Source organism: Erithacus rubecula (genome assembly GCF_903797595.1).
Source record: "Erithacus rubecula genome assembly, chromosome: 6".
NCBI classification, from domain to species: domain Eukaryota; kingdom Metazoa; phylum Chordata; class Aves; order Passeriformes; family Muscicapidae; genus Erithacus; species Erithacus rubecula.
Genome location: NC_136688.1, coordinates 37,019,890 through 37,032,501, shown reverse-complemented (window position 1 = coordinate 37,032,501; position 12,612 = coordinate 37,019,890). Strand labels below are relative to the sequence as shown.

Here is a 12,612-nt window from a genome sequence, read left to right as displayed (position 1 = left end):
TTCATAATGATGACATCACAACTTTAGGAAACAACACTGATCTTTTTAAGACTGTGCTATAAAGGTTTTGGTAATTTCAAAGAGTCAAAAATTTTCTAAATTTTTGAAATACTTTTTTAAAGTATATAATTTCCATTCTCCCTTTAATTGTAGTGAGTGAATGGTCATGGAATTCTATTAACTAGGTTCAAGCAAGTTTTGTCTTCCTCTTCCTCCTCCTCTTCTTCTTCCTTATTCCACTGGCCTTATAGCTGCTTGCAGTCTCTCCTATTTTATCTGGCATTTTTCAGCAGTTCTCATCCTTAGGTGTATATAGAGAGACTGATGCTTGTTCTCTAGCAAGTGGAAAGAGCAGAGTTTAAGGTTCTATGGTACCCCAGCACTTTTTTGGAGGGAAGAAAAATAGGCTGAAAACTAGTAAACATGCAATAGCTGCCCAAAAGCTGCTCTGATTCATAGAACAGATGCAGCAATGCTTAGAACAATCAGAAACCACTCACATTTTTGGTGCAATACTGTTACTATAGAGGCATTTTTGGCCCTAAAGTAGTGAGGGAAAAAGAAGGCTGAGGGGGATTCTGGTCTAAGCCAGGCAGAATGTTTCTAGGTACTTCGTATCAAGGCAATACTTATTACTAAAAGAGAGATGCATGGATTAGCATCATCTTCCTACTGACTTCAGTCTCATGGTTGATGATGAAACGTTCCCATCTTACTGGAAAAATCAAATTGTTGGTAACACAATCTTCTCCAAAGGCAGCAAGACTGGAGTTTGCCACTACCCTTCTAACTTTCCATTCCTCTCTTTATGAAGCTCTCAGGAGTCCCTGCTCAAATCCCTCTGTGTTCAGTGAGTTTTTTTCCACTGTTGTTTTTTACCTTACTATTGGTTTCTTTGAATTTCAGCAAATGTACTCATTATAATGTATTTTGGTCCTGGGACTTTTTTTCAGCACCTATAGAGTTTGGGGATGTTAAATGAAGGCAATAAATGCATAAAGTGATCATTAAATTTGATCCCCTGATTTTTCTCAATTAACCTCAATATTTTAGTACTACTTTTTGTTAAAAACAAATTAAAGTATCTTAAAATGGTGCATCATGATGGAATATGCAAAGCAAAGCAGTGAATATCTCCGTATCTATGACTGAAATGCCACCAACTTCTCAGAAAATTGAGTTAATTCATCCTTGCAATGAATGCTGGTATTTCTCTGTGTGCCACTCATTCCCATACAAACCTTTCTAGGATTGTTAACTACTAGGTGAACATTCTACTTGTGCAATTTGCTAAAGTCCTGAACTATTTTTGTTTTTTACATGGATTTTTAAGTTAATATGTTAGTGTTATGAGCTTAATGCTCAGTTCAGAGATTTTATTTTTTTCCGTTGCTGCATAACTACACTTATATTTGTGTTATTATCCAGAGTCCACCCAAAGATAACATGAGGACATTCTTTTTCCACTTCTCCCACATTTGCGTAATAATTTGGTACCACATTTTCCCTTCCAGCTGAAAAAAGAATACATGGACATGGAGTACTATGACATTTTGTTTTGATTGTTTTGGAATATGGTTTATGGCTATTGTCATATTGTCTTCATGAACTGTCAGCATCTAATCAAGGGCTAAAGTTGTTTAGCAATATAATACTGCTGCATTACTGTAGTCTTGCAGTTTTCATTGTATCCCTCAGTTTCACAATCTGATGTAGAGGGCATTTTACTGCTTAATGTTTGTCATGTTAATTTTCCTAGGCATTTGCAGTTGCTGGCTTGGGCTCTGGGTTGACAGAGGCAGTTGTGGTTAACCCATTTGAAGTGGTGAAGGTTACCTTACAGGCCAATCAGAGTGCCTTCACAGAGGTAGGAAAACTGCTTAATTCTCCTTTTTATGCTTTATTGGGCATCATGCACTTTGAGGTTTATATTTAGAGCTGAATGTCTGTATATATTGGTGGATTAAAATTATTTTCTCCACAAGCTTAGCAGAAATGGAAGAGACCCAATAGACCATGCCTTCAGATTTGTAGAGATGCATGCAGTATTGTCAGAGGCATCAGCATCTCCTCTGGAAATACTCAGGGCCTGAAATGCACCTTCATCCCTCCCAAGCAGCCAGTGACTGCACTGTGAGGAATTGTACCCAGGAGTACAAACCTGAGCCCCTGTACACAGCACATCTACCCCAGCAGGCTCCAGATTTCAAGTGGGCACCAAAGGTTAGCATAAAACACCACAGCCCTGTGCCCTACACAGAGTCCTGCTGCTGTATTTTACCCTGTGTTTCTTGGATGAAACTTCTATTAGCACAAACTGGGAAATTGTTGTATAACAAGTACATTGATAATTTAAATTCTTGCTTCTCTTCAGAGTTTTGTTATTCAAATATTGTTTTGTCCAAAGAAGTCATTGTGCAAAACATTGTTCATAATTCTGAGTACTGCTAAAAGGGGGAAAAAATTAAACTGGAAAACAGTAATTCATGAAAATCAAGTGTTCTCAGGAATGCAGTAGCTTCTATTAATTTTTAATGCAGAAGATGTTCCAGGATAAAGTGAAGGAAGGCAGTAATACAGTTCCTTTTTTCCTCACTGAGTAAAAATAACAGTTGTCATGTCATCTTTTTCAAAGTCTTTTGAGAAATCAGCTGTATCATGGTAGAAATGCCAAATGACATAAGCATCACATGAAAAGATTGGCTGAATACCTGGTGGGACATGATTTTTGCATATTCCACTATTAAGTTTTGACTGACTTAATACTTGTATACCTTGTGGCACTCATTGCACAAATTGAACACTTTTGGGGGATGCACAGTAAAGAGATTTATGACCTGGGCATTTACATAATCTGTTTGGGCCAAGCTCCTCAGGTACACTCTGGAAAAATGCAGCTACTGATTTCCAAATGTCATGGAATACCTACTCCATAACTCATCCAGAAAAGTATTTTCTTCCAGAATAAATTTTTAAATGTTTGGTAAACTCCTGTTCGATTCTTAATGCATATGAAAGACGTGTTTATTTGCTGCAAGTCTCCAGTCTAGACATTTTTTAAACTTGGGCAGCAAAGCCACTAAACAGATAAATAGTGTAAAGCAAGAGTAAAATGTTTAGGATCCTGGGAGAAGAGAGACTGAAAGAAGGAAAAAGTAATGTGTGGGAGGACCTGTCTGCCAAGAAGATGATGTGATAAAAATTGTGCACAATTACTGCTCCAGCAGTAGTGAACTGAGCAGATACTCTGGATCTTTCTGCTTCACAGTTGTGCCCATGCAATTATCCTAGCTTTAAAATACCTCTGCTTTTAAATATAAACAAACCACTATTACATTTTGAACAAATTGTTCCTTGTAAATTTGTAAAAGACCAATGTATCTTTTTACTTCATACATTTTAATATTTTTTGCTACTGAAACATTTATAACAAATCTGAGGTGGTTTAGTTTGTAAATTTTAGCCAATTACTTCCTTTAGTTGTAGCATCTTTTCCTTGATGACCATCAGAATCCTACAATAATCAAACTGTAGCTGTCCAAAAGCATTCGGAGTTGTTCAGGTGAATATTCCCTAATTTAATTTAAATGCAAAATTTCACAAAATCCAAATAATAGTGTATTATCATACAAATAAAATTGCGACAGAATGGTATTTAAACTCTACCAGAAACCTAGTTTACATTGAACATATTAACTACTTGCTCTAGGGAAAAAAATCCAAGGGAAATTAAGTTCTTAAATCACAAAAACTGTTATATCACAGACATATTAATTTTTAATATATCTTTTTGAAGTGTTAGAGCTTCAAAATTCGCTGTAAATTAGAAAAAAAACTCCAGTGACTTTATACCTTGACATCAAGATCTCATTTAGAAAATGTTAAAGAACATTCCACAATAAAGCATGTAAACTCGAGCCCATTGGAAGAAACATGTCCAGAGGTTATATTATACAGCAAGAGGCACTGCCATGCACTGTTTTTCTAAAAGGTTTAAGTAAAGTGTGTACCTATCCCATTGTGGAGCTTTCATACTACATGATGAAACCTAATGCAGTTCACATATTTCTCTGACTATTGTATAGAAATAATAAATATATCTTGTTTAAAAGGAACAAGGAAGAGCATGAACACATACACTCACACCCAGACTCCAGCACACCCCCAAAGCAAATATTCACACCCTGAAGTGACAGCTGAATTGTTCTGTGGTAGCAGATCATCTTTCGGGGGTTGATAGATTTAAAGAGGAAGGCCACTATAAATCACGTATCAGCCCTTTTGTAAGGTGGATTGCTGTGGGTAAAATTAATGGTGGCTTTTTGTTAAAGCAAACTGCAAGAAGCCCAGCACCATGTTGTTTGGTTTTCCTTTTTTTTTCCCCTTTCCCTGGATAGGTCACTGGCTATAGAAGCTGGTATGATGATTAAAATCTTCTCACCTGACATAAGAGTTACGATGAATTAAACAAATACAATTTTCTGGTTTATGATGAGAAGAATCTGACTCCAGATTCCACTGAGTAGGTCTACATTAAGGAAAAGTCAACAGCTCTGTGATGTGCATTAACTCCAGGTGTTTGTACAATAAATTCCTCTGTCTAAGGTCCTTCCATCATCCATGATGAACCTCAGACCTTCTGTGGTTTGATCAGTTGACATGATGACACCTCCTTTGGTAAAAGGGAAGTGCTGCCAGAGTCCTCTGTTACTGAAGGGCTGAAAAGGGAAGTCAGGTGTAGATATTGCAGGTGTCTATATTTGGATTTATTAATCCCATCTCAGGTGTTCAGCAAGTGACAGGCTTCCCCTCTGAGTCATGAGTGAATCCATGTTCAAGAAAAGGGATGCCAAGGGATACCTTAATATTGAAGGTTGCTGTAATATTCCTTAGAGGTCTAATGTCCATTTTTGGAGCCCAAAAATGATGTTATTGCTGGTATCCATGTTTAGTATCTCCATTTTAGAAAAGATTCCGATTTGAATTCTTGGGAGTTGATAGAAAGCTAAACTCTAGTAAAATATATGCAGAGCATTAACAGGATAATATTAGTTAATAAATATGAAAAAACCAGAATTAAACTTTGTATTAAAGATTAAACTCATCAGTAACCTAAATAACCATTCATATGCTGTTTCAGATATAGTAGCATGATTTGGCTGATGCTGTTGGTCTACCACAGTGATATTTTGTAATGGAAAGCTATTAAACAAATAAGTGTATTGAAATTAGTGGTATTCACAGTACTGTAGTCAAAATTCTTTTATATTTTCATGTTTGAACCTCCTAGTGGAAGTTATGTTTTGCCTTTCTAATTATAGATTTGGTTACTCAGAGCTTTATGGCTTTATGGGGCTTTTTGGCTTTATGCTTTGGAGAAAACCAAACTCTATTCATCAACTTTTTGAAAGTAATGTTTCTATAATGCTGCTAAAAAATGTAAAATATTCAAAAGGGGAATAGTTAATTCTGAATATCATGGTATATTAAAAAAAAGATCAAAAATGCATGAGGCCAAGCAGATTCTGTCTGATATGAGGCAGTTTCTTCCTTTGTGCCTTTTATGAAATGGAAATCTGTTACAGCACTACTCTGTCACAGTACACAAGTCCTGCTTTCATCTTATTCTGCAAACAGAAAAAACAAGGAATCTTTTTTTAATTAAAGTTATGATTTTTATATGGTCACAGGAAAGGAAAAATAACAAATACGGTGATACTTAATATAAAATTACAAGAATTGGCAGCACTGTGTTTGTCAACAGGATGGAAATTATGCTATGTTTATTGTTTTCTTTTTGTAAAGCTGATCTCTTCCTTCTTTTGCTTAACTTGTGTGTAGCAACCATCTAGCTTTGTTCAAGCTCAGCAGATCATTAAAACTGGTGGTCTGGGCTCCCAAGGACTCAACAAAGGCCTTACTGCAACCCTGGGCCGTCACGGTGTTTTTAACATGGTTTACTTTGGATTCTACTTCAATGTGAAAAACATCCTTCCAGTCAATAAAGTAAGTTCTTCATACAGTGCAATAGGCAATCAGATGAGAAGTTGGACATTTTAATTCATACTCTATTTTTCTGTGCAAAGCTCTGGTGTTTAGTGATAAACAGTGACTGGCCTAGCTCTGTTTTGCAGAAATCCATAGCATTTTAATGGAAACAAGTTAAGGACTCAACCTCACTTTTTTAAGCAAAACTTAGTCTAGTCATATTTCAATTATCATTTTTGTGAATTTCCTTTTATAGCATAGTAGCAGTACAAAAAGGCAGCAAATGTGATACTGGTATGTTGTGCTTATGTTGAATATGTATACACTTTTTTTTTGAGGCAAACAGGCTTAGAAGAGAAAAAACAGTTTCTAGAACTTCTGACAGTATTCACGAAGGGGCTAAGCTTGCAGAGGTGACTGAGCTGCATTATGTAGGTTGTTCTGGCCAGAATTCTATTTACTCAAAAGAGAGTTCAGCCTAGTAGTGAAGGATGACAGGGAAGTTTCATCCTTATGGGAGAGAGACAGTCCAAAACAGGATATAAAGGGTCATGGATAGGGACTTTATATCATTTCTAACCAAAGAAAAAAGTCATTATAGCTGTAATTTCACTTAAAGAAATTTTGATAGTCCTATATTACTTTAAATAACAAAGGAGGCAAGCATTCCCTTGACAACAAAAGGAAATTTTACTAATGAAAATGTGGTAATATCAACAACTTTCTAAATGGCTGTGTGAGAAACAACTAATGGTTTGTTAATGATTCCAGTATGCTACTTATTGAAGTCTGTTTTCACTAATGTGATTTTTAGATGATGACAGTTAAACAGTCACAGGTGTAATATGTAGTGATATACATGTAAGAAGGTGCAATTCACATCAAAAGGGATCGGTTTCTATTCCCAGATGAAGTAACACCTCTTTTTTTTCTGCACTTCTGAGTAGCCTGGTATTTTTGTTGGCAGTGTTGTGTAAATGGAGAAAAGCTCCACTTCTTATTTGCAGATTATTACAGTAAATTGAATTGTTCAAGAGCAGCTGACCCACAAGTTTCTACAAGTTTCTTACAGTGTATCTAAGCATATTTTACAGTGTAATTTAATCATACATTCTAAAAACTCAAGGCACAAGCACAGCTTGTTACTAAGATAGGAGTAAACACTTTTGTGTTGATCAAAAGATTAAAAAATTATAAACACTATGCAGAAAATTCAGGAAAATATGCAGGTAAGGACAGAGACTAATATGCAGCTCCTATGGGAATCAAGGGAAATATTCTTGCATAGGAATTGAATAGTAATAATACTTGGCATAAGCATACTTTCCTAGCCTTTAAGATGTTAAAAAACAGGAAACAAGTATTACATTATTAGAAATGTATTATTCAGAGCTTTATGGTCTAAAGGAAATTAGTACTTTATACAGAATTTTTTTATGATGCAGAAAAATTTTAACATCTACAACATGGGTTTAAATATATGCAGGAAACCAAAGGGAAATTACTTCAATGTCAGCCAGTGGCCCAGCCGTCCTCAAATATTATCAAAACCAAGAGGCAATTTAGTCAGTGTGGGATAACTGCAAATAAGTGGAGAGGTTTTCCCTGTGCTTGACCAGTGCACAGTGCCCTACATGGTGGCTTGCACAGTGCCTACATGTGTGCTGGTAAATGGGGTGGCAGCCCTGGAGCTCAGCTGCCTGTTCTGTTGGACACTCCCTGGCACAGCTCCATCCCTGGCCAGCCAGCATCAGCTCCTGGGTGTGGCTTAGGGGCTGGTGAAGGCAAAGAACTCTTCCCCATGGGCTGGTTTCATGCAGCCAGTCTGTTTTGAATAGTGATAGCATTTTATAGTGCTAATAAAGCTAAGAGGACTCTCTGGGCTAGCCAGCATCAGTTCCATAGCCAATAATTCTGATCAAACTCCCATTAAAATCAATGCAAAACTTACCCTGAATTTAAGAAGCCATATCAGGCCTCATCTGGCTGGTGCTAGCCAAGGTTATGTCTCAGGTACTTACATGCATTGAATTTCACTTCAGTGACTGCTAAATTGAAGTATTTGACAATAATTTATGACCTGTAACTTAAACCTCTTGTGTCAGTGGGCAGGTACTAGAGGCTTAGAGTTATCAAACCTGTACAAGGAATTTGGTAGAAGCTGGTTTGCAGTTAGTCTGAAAAATATTAAACTGTTGTTAATTTGTCTAGATTTCTCACATACTTGATTTCATTACAAGATCTATTTTGTTAACTTTGTATATATTGCCAGAAAATAAAGTTTTAAAGCCAGTCTTGTAATACTGGCAAATATATAAAAATTATAATATATAAAAATTGAGAAGTAGTTCTGCACTTGTGAAATAATTTTGATGATTGACTATGTATTTGCTGTCCACCATCTGTAACATAAGTGGAAAATGTGTGAAAGTCTCTGAATGAGCCTTTTAACTGTCAGCTAAACCGTGCATTAAATTTGCATCCAAATTAGGGATGTTTGCTGCCTATTTTGCCAATAACAATAAATTTTGTAGGTTGAGTGGTCAAATGATATCAATTACATGTGTGGGTTGTAAATGTCCATAATGAATAATTTTTCATATGTTCAGTCTGTTCTGCTAAACACACCATTTACAGCCGACCTTGTTCTCTGTTTACTGAACATGGAATAAGCCAGATTTCTTTCAATGGCCACTAGTGTACCAACCATAGAGAATTAGCAGTTATGCCTTTGCCCTAGCAATGAAATTATTTTGCAATGGCATCTACTTTTATACTGCATTTCATAGGTGTCCAGCAGCTTTCACTGAGCAATTTTTTATCATAATTAAATTTGCTTTTAAATATTATTTTCATTAAAACTTTTGCTCACTACCACCTCCAAGTGGCTTCCACATTTCTTAACAGTGTGAAATTTCCTCACACCTGTTAAAAGCCCCCTTTGACACGTGGCCAAGACTGATTTCAAGTTGGGCACTGCCAGCCCCAGCCACTGCAGATGTGCCTCCTGTTACCAGGGCTGCTGCACCACACCAGGGGTGCTGAGCAGTGCATTGTCTTGTAAGAAAAAGGGGCTCTGAACTTCTAGAGGCAAAGAAGAGAAGGGGAACCCAAATGGGCTGTTCAGCTTGGTGAGTAAAATAGCAGATAATAATTTCATTGTAGTAGCTTTCAGATCCATGCCAACATAGAAGTTCTGTGCAGGAATAGAGTGAAAAGCGGATGTGGTGCAATGGATTTGAAGAAATAGTAAGTCAAGGTGATTTAGGAGAAGACTGGATCAGAGTGAGTGTTGGAATAATCTCAGAGTCACTAAGCTCTGCTTTTAGAAAAAAAATTAATTTGGATTTTTGACACCTAAACTTATATTGAATCTTTATACTAATGAAATTGCCCAGATATTGCAGTGATTAATTTCATTGAAAGACTTTTCCCATGAGGTTTATGATAAAAAAAATCAAGTTATAGCAAAGCTGGTGTTGACTATGGTACATTTGGTTAGAGTCGAGTTTTGTGAGTGGGCAAAATGCTTCAAAAGGGGTCTTCTTTTCTTCTCTAGATACCAGAAATATTGGCTTTGTTGTATTTGCATTTAAATCACTGTATGTACAGAATAAAGAACTTTTTTGCTAAGATCTTTTCTAAAAAAGGACTATAGTTCCTGTACCACAAGTGATTCTAATTTTTTTAAGCTATCAGTATGTTTCATGTTTTGTAAAATCAAGGTATTGAGGTTTATTTCCAAGAAATTAAGAGATCTGTTGATTTTGACATTTCTTTCTTAACACCTGTATGGGCTTCATCCAATGTATATTACGGAAGCTTTAATTTATTTTTCTTGTTGCTAATCTGGAAATAAAAACTTCTTTCTTGGTTTCTTTTTCATTTAAAAACATATCAGCTTAGGAAATAAAAAACTGCCTTATTTTAAACATTGTGCTGATGTTATAACCCAGCAAGACCATTTGTTATTTTAATGATGATTTTCTATAATTAAAGCACCTTCATGACAGAAGTAAGCTGCATATAAAGAATCTGATGTAGCAAAAAAGTGTCCCTCTGTTGAAAACCGATAGCAAAACCAAATTATGTGCATAGGAAATGTTCTGGAACACACTTCCCTGTGACTTCCACTACTTAGAGAAATAGGATTAAACCTGCTTCAAGGGACTTTGACTCCCAGATAAACTCTGGGCTCTTTGATGTCCTAGAAATGCCAAAGTAGGAGGTCTTTCTAAAAGATCAAATAAAACCCAGTTGAACTGTGAACTGTGAGCGAGCAAAGAAGTTTTTAGATGCACTTCTAACCTACTTCTAACTTTTACCGTGTGCATATAGTAGGGTTCAGAAACAATCTGTTGTAAATTCTTCAGGCAATTAGCTGAGTGAATTACCACCGCTTATAATGCGCAGAACGTGGAGGCTCTCTTGCCGTTGTGCCGAGTTGGATTGTTAATAACAGGAAGCTAGCACTTCTCAGTACAGTGGATCAGCTACATGTGAAAATAAATGTAAAAAACCTGGAGGGGAATGGCAGCAGACTGAGATTAGTCTTTATTTAATTTAGCATTTGGGGGTCCAACACACAAATGAGTGTTTTAGTAGGCTTCATGGTGGAAGTTGCTGTCATTTGTAAAATATTCTGGCCAATTAGCTAATAGTGTGCTTGGATTTCTCCTGTTTTGATACAGTAATACTAAGTACATTGTGAAGCCCAATTATACAAATCATCCCCATATGCCATACCAGTCTTTCTTTATGAACTGTGTTTATAAATCCTGTGTGAGGAAATGTGTACTTCAGCAATTTAGACCATGTGTAAAAACATGGCCAATAGGATTGTCAAGAAAACAAGTTCCAGCGTAGGAAATCCTAATGTGTTCCGCTAAAATAACACGAGTGTGTTGTGTGAGTTTTCTGATTAAATGCTTATTACTTTATAATGCTTAACCTGCACAGGTCTTTCCGTTTCCCTTTTTTATTCTTTCTTTCCTCTTTTTTTTTTTCTTTTTTTTTTTTTTTGTAGGATCCAAATTTGGAGTTTTTGAGGAAATTTGGAATCGGGCTAGTCTCGGGAACAATAGCCTCAATTATTAACATTCCTTTTGATGTTGCAAAAAGTAGGATTCAAGGACCACAGCCAGTTCCTGGAGAGATCAAGTACAGAACCTGCTTTAAAACTATGGCAACAGTCTATAAAGAGGAAGGGTAAAACATTCTTATTTTAATAAATGTCCAGACCTCTGTTTTAGTTCATATGGGTCTATAAAACCACATTGTTATATTTCAGATTTGATGAGGACCATTAAGCCACCCTGAACTCACATATCAAAAGAGCCTAATGTAGCATTTTGAAAATTTATTTTAGAATTAAAAGGACATATCTTCCTACTGCATAAGAACTTTTACAAGAGATTTATAAGATGATTATTGCATTGTCAAAATTTATGTTCCCCAAGTAAATGCTACATATATCTCGTGTAATTTTTTCAATTCTTCATTTTGTAAAAGGAAAATATGAACAGAAGAAGACTATTTCTCAATTTAATCCAATTGTAATTAGGCAGGCCTCTGTACCTTTAAAATTATTGCTGAAATAATTAAACTGAGGACAGATCCTTGTGGTAATAACGTTTTCCAACTTTTAAAAATATTTCTCAAGTGGTGACTGAGTTGTGGCTTTGATATTCAATTATATCAGTCATTTTGTCCCTGTATGCAGCTGTTGTTAACAGACTTGTCTTGAAAGTAAACCCATCTCACTGATTAAAGTCATATTTCTGATTGGCTAGGTTCACAACATTGCTTTTGTGACTGAACATTGATTAACTTTTTCTCTTCATCTGATCTGCCTCTGTAAAATGTTAAAATCCAGATACAGCTTGCTATTGAACACGTGTAATTTCAAATAATTGCTTCTAAGTGCTCTGCCAGCATTTTAACAAACATATGCTACAATTCTGTTCTTCTTTTAGAGCAAGAATATTGTTTGAAATGTTTTGTTTGTTATTCTTCTGCTACAGATTTCTGGCTCTGTACAAAGGCTTGCTTCCCAAGATCATGAGGCTGGGTCCAGGTAATTTTACTTCTGTCATTTCTGTTTTGCTTTTGTTCTTGATTTCTCTTCCCATTTTTTTTTTCATTTTCTTGAGAAAATGTAATGAATTTCAGTCAATTAAAGGAATCAAAATGTCTTTCACTTTGAACAGTTTCTTTTTATAAAATAGCATCTTCTAGTAGTATCACAGATGTATTTGGCTAAATATGTGTCTAAAAAAATAATTTACACATATACATCGGAGAATTGCAGATCCAAGTAATTGCTGGTTTGTGCAATTGTTTTATTTATGGACAAACCAAAGTACATGCAAGTGACAGAACTGTAAAACTTCTGGAAGTTTCTTAAAGTTTCCTATTCCTTCTAATGTGATCTTTTGAGTTCAATAGGACTATTCCATACCTATGTGAAGTCAACCTAAAATGTAGGTTAGAGTCTCTTCATAAAATGCACTCAACTAGTCAAAGCACAGCTCAAGCATATCAAATTCCAGTTATTTTCTTCTTCTGTGCTCTATGGGGGCAGACAGTAAAAGGCTGATAGCAGAGCTGGGAAGAGACTTGTAT

At 35.8% G+C, this 12,612-nt stretch overlaps 1 protein-coding gene across 1 annotated transcript in view; it reads left to right on the top strand.

Moving 5' to 3' along the window:
* The window catches only part of SLC25A21 (solute carrier family 25 member 21), a 230,537-nt gene that overhangs the window by 211,304 nt on the left and 6,621 nt on the right, over positions 1 to 12,612 (top strand). Inside the window, exons 6-9 of the mRNA XM_079307683.1 lie at positions 1,760 to 1,867; positions 5,842 to 6,006; positions 11,015 to 11,196; positions 12,012 to 12,064. Coding sequence (XP_079163809.1) covers positions 1,760 to 1,867; positions 5,842 to 6,006; positions 11,015 to 11,196; positions 12,012 to 12,064 — 508 coding nt within the window. The remainder of the gene's footprint in view (positions 1 to 1,759; positions 1,868 to 5,841; positions 6,007 to 11,014; positions 11,197 to 12,011; positions 12,065 to 12,612) is intronic.